This window comes from Alternaria arborescens (genome assembly GCF_004154835.1).
Source record: "Alternaria arborescens strain FERA 675 chromosome Unknown contig_21, whole genome shotgun sequence".
In the NCBI taxonomy this organism is placed as follows: domain Eukaryota; kingdom Fungi; phylum Ascomycota; class Dothideomycetes; order Pleosporales; family Pleosporaceae; genus Alternaria; species Alternaria arborescens.
In genome coordinates this window covers 78,559-94,264 of record NW_021167876.1, presented here as the reverse complement: position 1 = coordinate 94,264, position 15,706 = coordinate 78,559, and the positions used below count along the sequence as shown (strand labels likewise).

Sequence of the window (15,706 nt, the reverse complement as noted above, 5' to 3'; positions counted from 1 at the left end):
CGACCAATTTACTCGTTCTCTCCTCTTCAAACCATTCAACCATTCTCTATACGATGTCGGACCCCAACGCGACCAGCAATGGCCACGGCACTACCCAAGAAGCGTCCTTCTACCACAATTCTGTTGAGCTCGCTGATCTTGGTATCAAGCGCTTCGACCAAGACACCGCCGCAATTGGCGACCGCGACTTTGCCCTGCACGCCAACCAACCAGTCATCACCCGCGCAGGCCGTGCGCCCCGTGGTCTCGAAAGCCAAGTTCATGCTTGGAACACGTTTCAGTACACCACTGATGAGGTAGACAGCCGCGAGGAGCTCAAGGGTGATTTACACGGCGGACAGCTGCATCGCGAGAATAGAGCTGCGGCAAATCCGCAGGGTATGGCGCCGATGGATTTTAGTGGTGGTAGGGGTAGAGGTTTTGAGAGGGGAGGTCGAGCTGGTGCTAGAGGTGGACGAGCTGGAGGCGCCGGACGAGGTGGCGTCAGGGATGACGGGCAGATGGAGGGACTATGTGCGGGTAGGAAGTCAGATTTCGATGCGCCGCCAATGGCCAAGGGTATGGCGGAGGAGATGGACAAGAGTATGTTTTGGGATGAACCTATTGTTTGAGTGATGGCGGCAATGCGTCGTGTCAAGCTCACTGAAGGATATTAGCTACGTCCAGTAATCGTTCATGCTGTTTGTCGCTGGAAGCACACTTTTCAGGTCGATACTGGGGAGACAGGAAATGATTACAGGGAATGTAGGAGGCTCTCTGTAGTTTACTATAGTTGAACAGAAGCAGACGCACATTCTCAAACGTTCCCTTGACTCGAATCAAATCACTGAAAGTTAGGCTATGATCTCTTGTTTTGTTCTTAGTACTTTCTCATCATACTGTCCGTCTATCATACGCTCTTCCTTAATCAATCTCGCCCGATAAACTGCGAGAAACCACGTGCCTCATCTCTCTCCATCTCCATCTTTAAACTCATATACGTGATAACTTAGCTAATTCTTGAGACATTAACGAGCAAACATATAGATTTAGTAAGTCAACTTATGTCTAACTCTTCCCGATAATCGCTGGCAGCTTATCGACAAACACAAATTGATCCAGGCCGCAAGTTGGTAATAGAAGCAATGCAGCGGCCAGAGCAATTTGCTACACAATAGCTGGTGGCATGAACTGTGCCCCTGACCGAACCCCACCACCAGGTAGAGCAGTAGTAAGGGCAATGAGCAGGAGAAAAGGCACCAGGATAAGGGCCTGTGAATGCATCGTTGGTTGAGACGTATGTTCTGGTAAGCTATTGTTTGGCGAGACAGATAAAAGAGCAGAGAAGGACAGAACGAGATTGAGGATACAAATTCTACTACAATACAAGTGTATTCACATGTTGATCTGGGTAAGCAGCATATGAACTGTCGATTCCCACCAGTATCGTGCGATGGGAGACACATGCCATACTCAGACCACCCTATATTGCATTCCCAATCCAGAAACTTTCCATCCACACTCAACATCAACACGTTCTCCTCCACGTCCTTTATGACTCTTCTTCTGATTGACCTGCACAAATTTAATATGAGTGAGACTTTGCAACCTAAGGGACAATTGACTCACCGCTTATGCGCCTCCTCCTCCTTGCTGCCAGGGACAGTCGCACCACGCACGGCCACTTGTTTGCTTGCAGGTTCCAGGGCAGCCTTGTACGCAAGTGTTCCACGGGGCGACAGCACCGCATTCTACGACGACAGAAGGAGCGACAGTAGCGAATGCGGTCGTGATGAGGCTTAGGGTGGCGAGCATCATGGTTGCAAAACGGGCGTGCATGTTGGGATAGAGTGAGGTAAGACTGGATGGGGCTTGCAGATATGTAGGATACCTCGGAGGATAATGCAAGAAGATTTGGGACGAAAAGGTAGATACAGGGAAGGAAATTGGTTCTTTATGTTTGAAAAGTTGAGCAGTACGAAACAAGGAGTCCATCCCTTGCGACGGCAGAAACGGGCTGATATTGAGGCACAGTCACTTGGGCGGCGTAGTACGTCCATTGGAGATGAGATCTACCAAGGGCAGAACATTTACATACGTAACCTGAATGTTTTTGGATTGTTTGGATGTAACAGTGGCATGGAAGTCCTGACCTGGGTGGTTGGAATCACCAGCGCCAAGGATAAGCTGACACATGCTGATGTGACAATACCACAATTTTCGCATGTACCACTCAAACGGGAGATTTCCAAACTCGGTGGAAAAGATTCGCTCCCTTGTTGACCTTGGAGTGAAGTGTTGGGAGTGGGTATGTAAAACGTGATGGCAGACGCATGGCGCTACTGTATACCAGCAAGAAATTCAGGGAATACGGAGACGACATACCTGCCCCCTTGAGGCTAAATCAACATCTATGACGCTCAAGTTTTCTTGAAATGTCGGTGTATGAGCCCACACAAGCTCTCCCACAACACCTGATCCGTGCCTCTTAACCACTCCACGACTACCTCACGCGCCAAGTCCACGACTCGGATACGAAATGCCAGCTCAATCTTTCGATCTTGCTTCATGTCTACAAGACCTTCTCGTTGCTTACGCTCGTATGCGCGGCGATATGAGCGACTCCACACGTTCTGACTAGCTTCGCCGATGCCGGTCGAAGTAACAGCGTCCCACGTCCAGTTCAGATCGAGCGATGAGAGCTGGGCGTTGATGGCGTCTTTGGCTGTCTGCGGCTCGACTGAAGGTGGTAGTGCGATGGGATATGATGTCGGGAACGGTAGGAACTCATTAGCCATCTTTTCTATTCGTGCGTGGCTCTGAATACAGTCAGCATCTTCCACTGGTAGCTCAAACGTAGTAAATAACACCTACATTTCTTGGCCTGAGATCTCCAAAGCTCCACGCGACAATCCATCGCTTGGTGCCAGACCCAACATCGATATCACCAACCGCCCAATTTGTGATGCCGTGCTTCTTCAAGAGGTTTATAATGGCCTTTGCGCTTTCCATCTTGCCGAACATGCTAGTATACCACTGCACCTTTTCCCTGAGGACAAGACTCTCATTGACAATCTTCGTCACGAAGCCAAGATCCCCACCGAGACATACCATTTCGTTCTCTGAGCCTGTGCATACGGCGTTGGGCTTCCAGCTCTTTCCCTCACCCTTCAAGCTGGACTGCATATCGGACACATCGTTGAAGAAGGGTGGATTGCAGATGGTAAAGTCAAGACGATCAACCCCGAGGGCTGCGAGAGGGATAAGAGGGTTTAGCTCCGTGGTTTGGAGCAACTTGGTACGCGTCATGAGATTGTTGAGAGCAAGGTTGCGGGCTGCGGAGTCAAAGCTCTTCTTGTCTATGTCTGTAGCGCACATTGACCAGTTTGGACGTGATCTTAGGCACAGCAAGGTATAGATGGCGGATGCTCCAGTACCAATATCCAAGCCCTGAACCTGGCGATTTGGATCATATCTGCTGGAGTAGTCTGGCGATGTGGAGTCGATTAGACCTTGCAGCCAGGCTACATAGTTCCAGCGATTTGGGATTGGCGGACACAGGCGATCATCTGGCACGTCAAGTTCAAGACCGAAGTCTACTCTTAGAATCGCTTTGGAGAGGGCCTGGGTAGTACTGGGGTCTTGGAAATCTAGTTTACCCGACGTGCGCTGCCATAGTTGTTTGAAGTCTTTATCGCTCTTCGCGAGGGCCTTGAAGTCGACGGTGACGTATGGCGGGCGCTGTGCGAGGTTCATGCCGTCTTCTGACATGACTACTAAATTGACTGGGGTGTCATGAATTGTCGTGCCGTGTTCTGGTGATGGAAACAGTGGACCCGCAAATAAGTGCAAAGCTGACGCTCGGGCCAGTCCACCTAATTGGCCGACAGGGTTGAGATGAGATAGGAATAGGTAGGAGCGTAGGAAAGTGTACAATTGATATACAAAAAGTCGGAGATATAGCGTCGCCGCAGCTCCCGGTTACACCTACATTATGCTGTCTACCCAACGCCGAACCCATGCATGCGATCAGATTAAGAAAGGCCCATCGTACGCTCCATCCTCTTCCTGCAGTCGTACTTGTTCGAGCGACGGGACCGTGTTGGGCTTGTAGAAGCCCAGGAGCATCTCCATATCTTCTTCGGTCATGGCGCAAAGGTCGTCGAGCGAATATTGTTCGCAAACTTTTGACATCCTACAGATTCTGAGTCAGCTTGTGTCTTCAGGATGCGATGGAGATGACGCACCACTGCATCCGCTTCGGGCCCTCCTCGATGTTAGGAGCGACCTTTCGTAGCTTCCTTCGCAGCATGCCGACTCTTTGCACGGCGTTGCCGATGTTGTATGGGAGCCCGGCTGCTATCTGCCTCCTTACAATGTTGGCTAGCTTGGGACCGTTGCCGTTTGTGCTGACCATGATCTGCAATGGCCCGTCGCGGTGGACGCTGCCAAAGTAGAAGTCGCACTCGGGCGGCACGTCGGCAATATTGGCTGCTATCCGCCTCTCCTTGCACAGCTTGTATATCTGCGACGAGGCTTCCGGGTCGTCGACGGCCGTCAGGACCATGTCGACGCCATCGAGGTCCTGGGGCTCGAACTTGCGGTCCACATAGTCGACCTGGCCCTGTTCGATTCGGTAGGCGACTTCCTCGTTGAGGCCGTCGCGCGGAGAGACGACGGTGATTTTGGCGTCGGCATTGAGCACGTTGACGATGCGACCAGCGGCGACCTAGACTTTTGTCAACCGTCAATACTTTGTAGGGAGCCATGAGGCCTGTGACATACCTCGCCGCCGCCGACTACCAGGACGCGTTTATTACGGATCTGCCATGCCAGAATCAACGAGCCGCCGCCTTGAATCTCTGGGTAGGGTCCTTTCATGGTGCGGAGAGTGTTGCGGAGAAGGAGGAGGCAGGCCGGAGATAGCCATGTCGACTGTTCCGCGTCATTGCCAAGGCCGTGCAGAAGAGGACGCGCCGGGCTGGCCTGTATATAGAGTTTTTCTCATCGCATGTGATTACTCGTCAGAGTCAAATCACGCAATGCTTCCTACCCTGCCGGCCACTAGCAATGTCTCCATTGTGCGACTGCGACGACGGAACGGACATGCATCCTTAGCGTGCCCTGTAACGGCGCGCCCAAGACCCACGCCTCTAGCCTACCCATCCTGGCCCATGTACTTTCACGACTCCACAAGACACTCCCGAATATGACCTCCCGCAGGTCTCTGGGCGGCGGTCGCGTACTCGGGAGCGGGAGGAACCTGTCGCCCGCTGCGCCACCTCCGCAGCCAGCAGCAACTGCACCTGCCCATCGCCGCAATGCGAGCCTGCTATCGCCCTCGGAGAGCTCGGTGTCGCTGAGCTCGCAGACGTCCATCAGCCCAGCCAGCACCCATGAGACCCGGGAGGACATCAGCAGCAAGGTGCTGATTGGGCCGACTGAAAATGCGGCGGCGAGCGCGTCCAGTAGACTCGTGTGCCCGATATGTAATGAGGAAATGGTGGGTTCATGGCACCTGCCGAGTATGTACAGTGATTCTGACGTAGCAGGTAACATTACTCCAACTCAACCGGTACTACTCCCTCATACCAGCCCAACATGCTATTCCTGACTAGTGTTATTAGACATCTCGACGACAACCACCAGAACCTGGTAGTTGAGGAGCAGGATGAGGTCAAGAACTGGTTCGAGGCGCAGATGCACAAGGCGAAGAAGTTCCAGCCCCTCGCCGTCCTGAACCAGAAGCTCAAAGGACTCGACGTCTTCGAATCCAACGATGCCCCTACGCCCCCTCAAATCTCCCACTCCGCCAGCAGCTCGACCGCCCACGCTGCCTACGAACCCGCACCCGTGCGCCGAGACCCGGAGGAGGAAGTCACGCGAGCACATTGGCAGAGGCCGGGATACCGCGATGTGTGTTCAGATCCCGTCTGCGCAAGACCCATCACCGCATCACAAATGGCACTGGGTGGGAATCAGCCAGCAGTGAACTGCAGGCAGTGTGGAAGGCTGTTCTGCGAGGAACACACCATGTACCAGATGAAGCTGTCGCGGCAGGCTAAGCATGACCCCGTCAGAGGCATCTGGTGCCGAGTGTGTGAGACATGCTACAAGTCAAGAGACGGCTACAACGACCACCACGGTGTCGAGCGCGACGACTTCGACGACTTCGCCAAGATCAGACGGAAACGGGTGGACAGGGAGCGCATGGAGGTTAGCAGGCTTGAGAAGCGCCTTACAAAGTTGACGCAGCTCCTCGCAGACCCACCACCGATAGAGGAAACACCGACTACCGGGGGCTGGTTCTCTTCACTGGCGGGTGTCAAGAACCAACGGAAGGCTCTGGAGCAATCTATCATCACTTGGGAGGAAGACGCTAAAGTGTCCAACTGCCCCTTCTGTCAACAGGAGTTTTCGACATATACCTTCAGAAGATCCCATTGTCGCTTGTGTGGACGCGTAGTATGCAGCGATCCGAAGACTGGCTGTTCCTCGGAGGTAGGCCTTAATGTCGATGCCAGCGCGCAAAAGACCGAGAAGGATGCTGCTCAAATGAGTATCGACGTACGAATGTGCAAAGATTGCCAGCACACGTTGTTCGCTAGAGGCGACTTCGAACGCGAACTAGCCGACAAGCCCAAGGACCAGCGCGCATACGAGAACCTTGCTCAGTTCGAAAGAGGCATTCGACTACTTCTTCCACGCTTCCACAAGCTTTTGCAAGCGTTGCAGGATCCAGACAAGTCGCCTACACCGCAGCAGTTGACCGACGCAACCAAGGTACGGAAGCGTTTGATGGATGGCTTCGCACAATTCGATGTGGCTGCGAAACGAATACGAGACCTACCTACAGACTCACCGACACAACAGAAGCTACAGCGAGCAGTATACCAGCAAGCTTACAGCTTCCTAAGCTTACACATGTTGCCCTTACGGTCGTTACCGAAGATCCTAAAGCATGCTGCCCCGCAAGGCCGATCGAACGGAGGCAGTGCTCTCGCCTCTATCAAGTACAACGACCGCTCTGCCGGCAGTGTCGTGAGCAGTAGCGAGGTTTCCGCAATGGAATCGGAAGAGAAGGAGCTGAGAGAACGACTGATTGTGCTTGAGGAACAGAAGTTTATGGTGTCAGAGATGGTTGCCGACGCTACCAAACACCGAAGATTTGACGAAGTTTCCAGTCTGGCGCAGAACCTGGAAGACTTGAATAAAGAGATTGACCAGATCAATGGCCAACTTGGACAATTGGACTTTGCCAGTGCGTACAATGGAGGGATGGCTAGTCCACAGCCTGGGTGAAAAGCTCCAGGGATGTAGCCTTCCAGAACTTTGACTGGCCCTATTACAGGGCATGGTCACAATATCGATTTCTCATGGCGCCGCTACGGACCGATGAACTCCACAGGCGATAAACGCAGGAGCCACCTCACTGGGACAAGAGCCTGTCGTTGTGACCTACCATGGGTCACTATTCCAACGACCTGCATGCATACCTCAGATGTTGTGCACGCCCCAGGCGATGGCCTCCAGGCCGGTAACAGGGGTGACAGGTTCTCAAAGGAGAACGGCGTTGTAGGGATTCGGGCGGGACACGTCGGGCCTTTTGTGAGCACCACGTCTCACATTGTATCCATAATAGTATACGTAGCAGAAGAATGATAGGGCTACCACCTGTGCACTCACGATTCCTCGCAATAAGAGCTACACAATATTTCAATTTCCCATATTCTCGATGCTGTGATTTTTTCGATGATGCTCCAGCCCACCCAATCACAACACCATGCGTCGCCTCCGTCTGTCATCTAGCATCAACTAACCTCGACCACAACCACTTACTTTCGACGTCACATACCACCAACGTCACTACAATCACGAACCTCGTCGTCATCCCCGTCATTTCTATCCACATTCCCAATACAGTAACTCTCCAAACAAAGTGTTGAAAACGGTGCCAACTTTTGCTAGCCCGACTGTTGCAACTTGACTCGCCACTGCCAACTTTGCCAACCTACTTTCGGCACGTCATTGCTCAATTAGGATATGTACGGGCCGTGCTCGGGCCCGATTCGGGTTATCAGGCTCCACAGGGGAATGTATTGGGAAGGGATTGAATGGTACTAACAAGTTTTGGGATTTGTGGGCGCGATGGCCGGGAAGGGGTTGTTGTAGGGCTGGATTGTGGGGATCGGGGGAATGGTAGTGGGTGAAAGTCCGAAAATTGGCCGGCATCGCATCTCGCTGGCCTCGCAAGTGGTGACTGCCTTCTTGTTGCCTTTTGCAACTCGGACTTGCAAGTGGTTGTTTACATCCCAGCCGGAGACGCGCAAAGCGACCGAGGTATGAGTGAGCTAAGCAAAAAGCTTGTAGTCTACGCTAGCAACGCGCCTTGTTCGTGGCCGAAGACAACGCTCGCATTCTTCTCAGATGCATTGAAATTTGAAGACTAAGGAAGCAACGAATCGCAAGTGAACTTTTGGAAGATAATTTCGAGAAAATCCGGTTGATTGAGTCTGTCATTCAAGGCTTCTGGGATTACAGACGACCTCAGAAATGAGATTTCATGTTTTTATTTCAAGTCAGCATAGTGCTCTTGTCCACATTCGATGCGCATTCAATCTCCACCATCGGTTACGCTACTGTGCCCAGCTTCACCCATCTCAGCTCGGTCATCACTCGTCGTTCTCCGGCGAACACCCGTACTGACCGAGTGACCAGGCTTCGGATGCTCGTTGTGTTCGACCAACGGGAAATGCAGACCAGGCTTGGTCGCCAACGCGTCCCTAATCTCATCAACACTCTTCGCCGCCCATTCTGCACTACCCACGTTGCTCAACGGATAGAGAAGCTGATTGTCCGGGTGCATGACCACTTGCTCGATGCTTGGCGCTGCTTTACTCATGATGATATCCACATCTTTCCTGATCTGCAGGCAGAATGCGTCTAGCGGCAAGTCATTCACATCAGTACCGAAGGGATTTTCAATCTCACGACCGATGAGCGCGATGCCCAGGATGATGTAAGCTGCAAAGACGCTTGCGGGGATCGTGATGTATCCCAGGAGCTTGTATAGTTGGAAGGGCAGGAGAAGGATATACACCCAAGTCTAAAAGTAAGCGCATAAAGTTAGTATATGCCTCACATGCAGTTTGTACAGAGACACTTACGATTTGGCTGATGGCAATGCTATACGCCAAAGGGAGCGGAGTGGAAAGGATGCGCTCAGTCCCTGCAAGCACATCATTGAAGCTTGTGAGCGCGTTGAGAGATTGCGTTTGGTAGATGGAAACTTTGAAGGTGCCGTTTTCGTAGATTGACTTCATGTAGACACTCAGGTGGTTGAGAATCTCCAGAGGAAGGTTGCCGAGTGGCACACGCGAGCGCTTCAAGAATTTGCGTGGGTTTGATTCGGCCATGGGTAGCCCGAGGAACTGTCCTGCCGTCTTGAATATACCCGGTTTATTGCCTTCTGGTTGATCAGCATCGCGTGCAAAGGTGTCCAAGTGGCCGACCAGGTGCTTTAGGTCATCGTAATGGACGCCAGGCTCGAACCGGAGCTTGTGCTTGAGTGCGACTGCATACGCGGCGATCAAGTTGAGACAATTGATCTTGGCAAGAAGATCTTGTTTGCCGAGCTCAGCGTCTTTTTCATGCCGTTCATCGACGTGAATCCAGATAAGGCGAGCAAGGTTCTGGGACTGGAAAGCGAGTTGTGCCCAGTATTTACGGCCATCATTGTATCGCTCGTAGGCAGTGGAGCTTCTGAAGCTTAGTGCCAGACCGACGACAAAACCAAGAACGGTAAGCAGGAGCTGGTTTACGCTAACTGGAGGATATCAATACATGATACATGCTAGAAGAGTAGGTGTAAAGCATACGGTCGTGGACAAACTTTGATATAAGCGTAATCATGGTTGCCCAGCCAGCTACAAAGAGCAGAGGTAGCACCATTTCTGGTGTAACACTGCCGTGGACGCGGAGGAAGACAGGCCATTTCGAATGGTGATCGAGATCGCGCGGTCCAACCTGATTTCTGTTAGTGACTACACAAGTCGTTATCAACAAAGACATACAAAATAATCATCAAAGTCCTTGTCACTTTCTTGCTTTTTTAGTGGCGGCCTGGTCGATGCACCATTCGTGCCGTTCGACACGTTTGCCGTGCTTTGCATCTTCTCCGCCATCACGAGGTATCGTCGCCTGTGAAAAAGATAGAAATGAAGGTCGAGCTCAACGATTTTTCGCGTTCAAGATTGCGACACGCGAGCACTTCATATCGTGTCGCGTGCCCCTATCCCTGGCCGTTTCTCCTGCATTCCACCAACCTATCAAAGTCTGGAATCCAGGTCTGGCGTTTACAATCTCTGGGTGGCGCCGTGCGTCAGTTATGGCGATGCTGTAAATGGCAAGGCTAGAATACGTGACTCCAATCGAACGCGCTCACGTAGCGGGAATGGTGAAGCATAGCCTCTATTAAGATGCTTCCCGTCTTGGCAGGGTCTCTCTGCGGGCTTACTCTCTGTGCGATGCGGGATGGAGATGAGTAGCTGAGCCGTGATTGCTTTTGCCTCGGCGAGTTGTTGTTCTTGCCGTACGAACGAGACCTCCGTGCGACTTGGTACAGCAACTACCTAATTCCGTCAAAAGCGAGACCACGATGTATAAAAGCTGCCAAATTTGTCTGGATGCCTGTGCGTAGTTCACAAATGGTGGTTTTAGATAGGTGTCGGTGACCAGATAATCAGCGCATAGATTGGATCGTCGACTAAGACAAACCGTAATTCGCCTGCGACTCAAGCTTCAGATGTATGGATCAGGGACAAGGCCCAGAACAGGTCAAGCTTCAGCTGTGCGAAAAGGTCGAGATCTTGTTCTACGACTTGGCAACATTGGCACTGGCTCAGCTAGCAGACACCGCCACAATCACAACTCATTGGTTGTTGGTTCCAGCCACTGTGGCCGTGTGCTCAACGCGCTTGGCATGGAACGGACGCGGACGATCAGGGCTGAATGTGTGGGGTTGGGAGATGTGCTCATCTTGGGGTAAGGATCGGCGATGAACATCAATATCGGGTATTACGGCTAGCATTTTACATGCCAATACCGATCTTCTGATGTTTACCAAGGTAGTGTGATATGAAAGATCATTTGAGTCGGGTCTTCGACACTAAGGGTTGACGGTATGATAAAGGTTGTCAATAGGGAAGCCTCATTCATCATCCATATATAGCTTCACGCACGTTCGCAGATTTCAGCCAATTCTTGTCTCTCCTTGGCCTACCCTTGTATCAACTTTATTCATTTTGGTCACCTAACCGCTTATTTCCATCCTTCCTCTTCTCGCCTGATCTCCACTTACTCAACCCCCACTTGTCCTTCTTCGCCTCGGATTTATATTGACGTTCCTTGATCTCTGCTATTCGACTCGTTATTTCTCTGCCCTTCTCGCCTAGGCATTTCGCTCTGGCCAGAAAAGCCTCGCCTTTTGAAGGCACTGGTGCTGGCGTTGGGGTCGGAGCAGACACTGCAGGAAAGACGGTTGGAGCCGGCATTGTTTGTGGAGGCATATTCTCTTCTCCCCTTGGTTGTTCCGGTTGTGCCCACGGATTGAGAGCTGGGAAAGGCTCTAGTACCGCGTCTGCTTGTGGTTCCAGAAATCGGGGTGCGGGACTACTTTGAACACTCCATTGCCTGTCAGACGAGTCTGATTTCAAGCCAGGTTCTGACTTCTGACCGCTCTGAATATTGTCGACTTTGTTGATATGGGAGGCGGGTTCGACGGAGGCGTAAACGGCTCTTCCAATGGAAGCATGCTCGGAATCCGAGAGGGAAGAGAGACTGGTCGTGGTGGAGTGGGAAGATGGAGCTGGTGGTTCGACCCGAGGCGGCTTACGACCTTTGTTCTGGGTGTCATGGTTGGAGCGTGGGTAATGGACTGGTACCAGAAAAGCTGGTGTTGAGGCCGTGAGATGGTTGCTGAGGGAGATGGGGGATTGGCTATCGTCCTGATTGTGTGTTCGACTTTCTACATCGTAGCCGGTACTACCACGACGAGAGTGGTCATGTACTTGTTGGAGGATGATGGGATCTTGTAGGCTGACTTGCGCGTACTCGCGAAGTACGGAGTCTTGGTCTGATTGTAGCTCAATGAGCAAGTCGCGGCGCGAACGACGATCCTGAAACGAAGCTGCATTACCTCTTTCCTGATGGGACTTCAACATCGAATGAGAGGGCGATGGAGCGGCGGATCGACGTAGACTCCTTGTCTCTTCCTGCAGACACTGTTCATCGTCACGCTGAGCAAGTTCGTGACGTAGCGTTAGATCCTTTCCATTTTCGTGGCGTCTCCTATCAAGCGCATCCAGCTGTCTAGACCGTCCCTTTGGCGAAGCTGGCGGTGTCATGGGAGTTCCATTATGATGGGTTGTAAAGCCGCTTCGTTTCTCATTAGGTACCTCATTCTCGATAGTCAGTATGCTTTCTGATCGATTTGACTCTCCAGCCGATGATGCCGTCTCTGCATGCCATGTCTCTTCACCCTCCGTCTTCCTTCCATGCGCCATCAATATGGCATATTTCATGAGCGACGCTGCGCTATGTGGGTCTGCGTTTGTTACAGTAATTCGCACATTGCGTGTTTTGCAGCTTATTTTGGAACCTGCACTGACTTCCTTCCTGCGCTTGCTGATGTCTTTACAGGCCAGTGAGCCTATGGAGCTCTTCCGAGTCGGAATAGAAGGAGGGGCCTTGACGGAACAAGAGGACTGTGCCTTCTCGGCTATATGCTCAAGCCGTTTCTGGTTAAGTTGAAGGCTTTCGTTCTCAAAGCGAATGCGCTCGCAGCGTGCTTGTCTATCAGCCTCATACTTCCCTTCGTCATTTAATACCATTTGCAGAGGTTCTGAATTCGATGATGCGCTGTGTGCAATCACCCTACTTTGGGGGATGTAACCGCAAGCAAGCCATTCACCCTTCTCTCCCAGATTGACGTCCATTAAAAGCACTTTCTTCACCTCCTCGAGGCAAAACCACAACACCTCTGCGTGGTGACCTTCTTTCGGCTCCTGGATGTCTTCCTCAAACCAGACCGGGATGTGCACACCATTTCCCATGCTCATCCAGGCAGGTGCCATCCCGCTTGTATCTACGTCTACTACGATAGCTTCGTGCGAAGGGGTTTCTTCTCTGACTTTCACAACATGAGGGCGCTCTCTTGAGGCGGTTCTTTTGCTTTCGTATAAAGAGATAAAGCTGGATGCAACGTTTCGCTGGAAATGTGCTTCGATTGTCGACCTGTTGAGCGCGTCGTAGTTGAACTGGTGCGATGAAGATATGCCGTGCACGTTTGGTCGAGCGACGAAGATATGGAGGTGTTTGGGGATGGTGCAACGATTCTTAAGGAGAGCGGCTCTATCTGATCGCGGTTGTTGAATAGATCTGCGCATCATTAGTCACGATGTCAATATGTAAGACTATCTCTGTGTATCTTCCAAATTTCCCCTGTCAATTCGACGTATCCCAGAGGTTATTTCGGCGTTTCACATTTTCAACGCGAATTTAAAATGCGGTGAAATTCTTGCGAGTACGTTTGGTCAAGAAAGACTTGGGAAAATAAGGTGATGGTACAGTTAGATTTGACGACTTACAGAGACATGATGGACAATGATGAATAATGAATGCAAGGAGGCTGTAACGTCGACTTGAGATATGCAGGTGAGCTGGAAAGATGGAGATGTGATATAGCAGGTGTGGCCGTATCTACCATGGTTCTGTGCTCGGTTGCGAAGAGTGGCCACCTTGGACCCTATAGTATGAGATCAGGAGTCTGTAAACGAGTGGTAGAAAGTGGATCACCTCACAACCCCATACGCCGCGCAATACACGAACATCATGGCGTTTAGGAGAGAAGGAAACCCTTGTTAGTAAGAGTTGATAGGACGTAATAGGATAAATACATGCCGCTTTAAATGCGACGGTCAATAGTCCTGGATCGTATAGTCAGCTGCGAGAGCTGAGCACTAGAATTGCGATGTCAGTTCATGGTCTCCAGCCAGCCTGGATAATTCGACTTACATGCACTCTGCTTCTTCTGTAGAACCACCTTCCAGGTTCTCGTCCAAAGCTTTGGCATCAGCCAGCGCCAGCGCTCGCTGCCGCTCGTCCGGTCTGAGCTGCTGCTGCCTTATATCTTCCATCATGGGAGATTCGAGCTTAGTGTTTATCTCATGTAAAGCCCATTCCGCGTCGGTAACTTTCCCAGCGCTTGCTGTACTGTGCCCAGCGAGATATGCGTTGAAGCCGCCGCCATCCTTGACCCAGACTTGGAGTAGTCCAGATATGAAGATCTCCGCTATACTCGCTTGTTCTTGTCGGAAGATAAGGTAGATGATGAACTGGTGCATGGTAAACTGTTGTGCGAATGTCCCGATGTCGTAGAGGTATTTACAGATGTCCTCGACGAGATTCATGACATAATTGGATGATTGGCGTGCGCGGTGCTTTGCCAGACGCTTAGGTGAGTTGATCGAATACCCGCATTCACTAGGAGGGTACTTGAGGGGAGTGTCGCGTGATGATACTGGCGTCTCGTCACAACGCTTCCGAATGCCCTGGCAGAAGAGCTCTAGAGTTTTGACACGCTTCTCTGAGCGACTAGTTCTGTGAAGATACTTACGATAGCCCTTTGTAGACTGGTGCTGTGTCACTAACGGGCGAGAAATCTTATCTATGTGCCATGCATGCTCTGAAACTTTACCCTGAGATAAGTAGTCGATCACGATGTCGCAGATTGTGAGAAGTTGATTAGGCGTCGGCGCGTTACCGTCGCGGTCAGCTAACAGGTGTATGTATATGGATGGTCGCTTCCGCGCTCTTTCACAAATCGCAACATGTTCTTGTTGCAGACTAGAATCAATCTGCATCCTGGACACAAGGTCGCCTTTGACTGCCGACTCGAGGACCGAGGGTGCAGAAGCAAGGATATCGAGGCATACGCTTTCATGCATCGCCCGGTCTGTTGCGTTGATGACAATACTCTTCTCATATTTGGGCATTTCCGCATTGAGTACTTCGAAAATGAGGGATCTGTACTGCTTTTCGCTAAATAGACCCGCCCATCTTGTGCGTCGTCTGTCGAGCGACTCTGTCGTTGACTGCAGTCCGCTTTGTTGTTGAGTAGTTGAGTTAAAAGTGTAGCTTTGAGCCCTTGTAGTTACCATAGATGGAAAAACTGCGTTCGAAAAACGAGGGAAAGAATTGGGGCGAAGGATTGGGCGGCAAAAAGACGACAGTCTTTTGAACATAGGATACTGATAGGGGGCAAGGATGGGGTGCAAACCAGGAGTCGTACGTCGATCGGTGAGTTTTGGTAGCTTGCAAGCTTCACGAATCGACATTGAAGAGGTAGTCACACAAGCTGTGCCTTCCATCTTCTTCGTGAGTCTTGAACGAAGGCATGTTCGTGTGAAGCTGCGGTGGAAGTAGCGAATTTGCATACCGATGTCTAGGTCAGGTCTGAGATAATGTTAGGAAAGACAGACAGATGTACACGTAGCAGGCTCGAATTTGCTTTTCTATTGCGATTTTCTGCTCGCATGGTATTACAGAGCTCTTTGTTGAATGATCTGTGGTATTTACGCTATCGGAACGGTTTCGGAGCTCTGAAACCACTTTGTTGTGACTTGAGGCCTGGTCTCGCAGAGCTGTCGTACCTTGATCCAACGCTGGT

The 15,706-nt window shown here is 51.3% G+C and overlaps 7 protein-coding genes across 7 annotated transcripts; 2 read left to right on the top strand and 5 right to left on the bottom strand.

The window, feature by feature from the left end:
* Positions 1-53: 53 nt before the first annotated feature.
* Positions 54-611, top strand: AA0111_g8385 (hypothetical protein; the record flags this gene model as incomplete). The annotated part of the gene is made up of 1 exon (XM_028654826.1): positions 54-611. The coding sequence occupies one exon, from the start codon at positions 54-56 to the stop codon at positions 609-611; it is 558 nt and encodes a 185-aa protein (XP_028503902.1).
* A 1,000-nt stretch (positions 612-1,611) lies between these two features.
* AA0111_g8384 (hypothetical protein) lies at positions 1,612-1,818 on the bottom strand (the record flags this gene model as incomplete). The annotated part of the gene is made up of 1 exon (XM_028654825.1): positions 1,612-1,818. The coding sequence occupies one exon, from the start codon at positions 1,816-1,818 to the stop codon at positions 1,612-1,614; it is 207 nt and encodes a 68-aa protein (XP_028503903.1).
* Positions 1,819-2,399: 581 nt separating this feature from the next.
* On the bottom strand, positions 2,400-3,750 carry AA0111_g8383 (hypothetical protein; the record flags this gene model as incomplete). The annotated part of the gene is made up of 2 exons (XM_028654824.1): positions 2,400-2,798; positions 2,854-3,750. 2 exons carry the CDS (start codon positions 3,748-3,750, stop codon positions 2,400-2,402), a joined length of 1,296 nt encoding a protein of 431 aa, XP_028503900.1.
* Positions 3,751-4,008: 258 nt separating this feature from the next.
* AA0111_g8382 (hypothetical protein) lies at positions 4,009-4,860 on the bottom strand (the record flags this gene model as incomplete). The annotated part of the gene is made up of 3 exons (XM_028654823.1): positions 4,009-4,174; positions 4,227-4,708; positions 4,765-4,860. The coding sequence occupies 3 exons, from the start codon at positions 4,858-4,860 to the stop codon at positions 4,009-4,011; spliced, it is 744 nt and encodes a 247-aa protein (XP_028503901.1).
* Positions 4,861-5,188: 328 nt separating this feature from the next.
* On the top strand, positions 5,189-7,281 carry AA0111_g8381 (hypothetical protein; the record flags this gene model as incomplete). The annotated part of the gene is made up of 3 exons (XM_028654822.1): positions 5,189-5,482; positions 5,532-5,554; positions 5,607-7,281. The coding sequence occupies 3 exons, from the start codon at positions 5,189-5,191 to the stop codon at positions 7,279-7,281; spliced, it is 1,992 nt and encodes a 663-aa protein (XP_028503898.1).
* A 1,312-nt stretch (positions 7,282-8,593) lies between these two features.
* On the bottom strand, positions 8,594-10,163 carry AA0111_g8380 (hypothetical protein; the record flags this gene model as incomplete). Its single annotated transcript, XM_028654821.1, has 4 exons — positions 8,594-9,085; positions 9,147-9,805; positions 9,858-10,005; positions 10,053-10,163. 4 exons carry the CDS (start codon positions 10,161-10,163, stop codon positions 8,594-8,596), a joined length of 1,410 nt encoding a protein of 469 aa, XP_028503899.1.
* Positions 10,164-11,273: 1,110 nt separating this feature from the next.
* AA0111_g8379 (hypothetical protein) lies at positions 11,274-15,032 on the bottom strand (the record flags this gene model as incomplete). The annotated part of the gene is made up of 2 exons (XM_028654819.1): positions 11,274-13,416; positions 14,053-15,032. 2 exons carry the CDS (start codon positions 15,030-15,032, stop codon positions 11,274-11,276), a joined length of 3,123 nt encoding a protein of 1,040 aa, XP_028504031.1.
* Between the last annotated feature and the right edge of the window lie 674 nt (positions 15,033-15,706).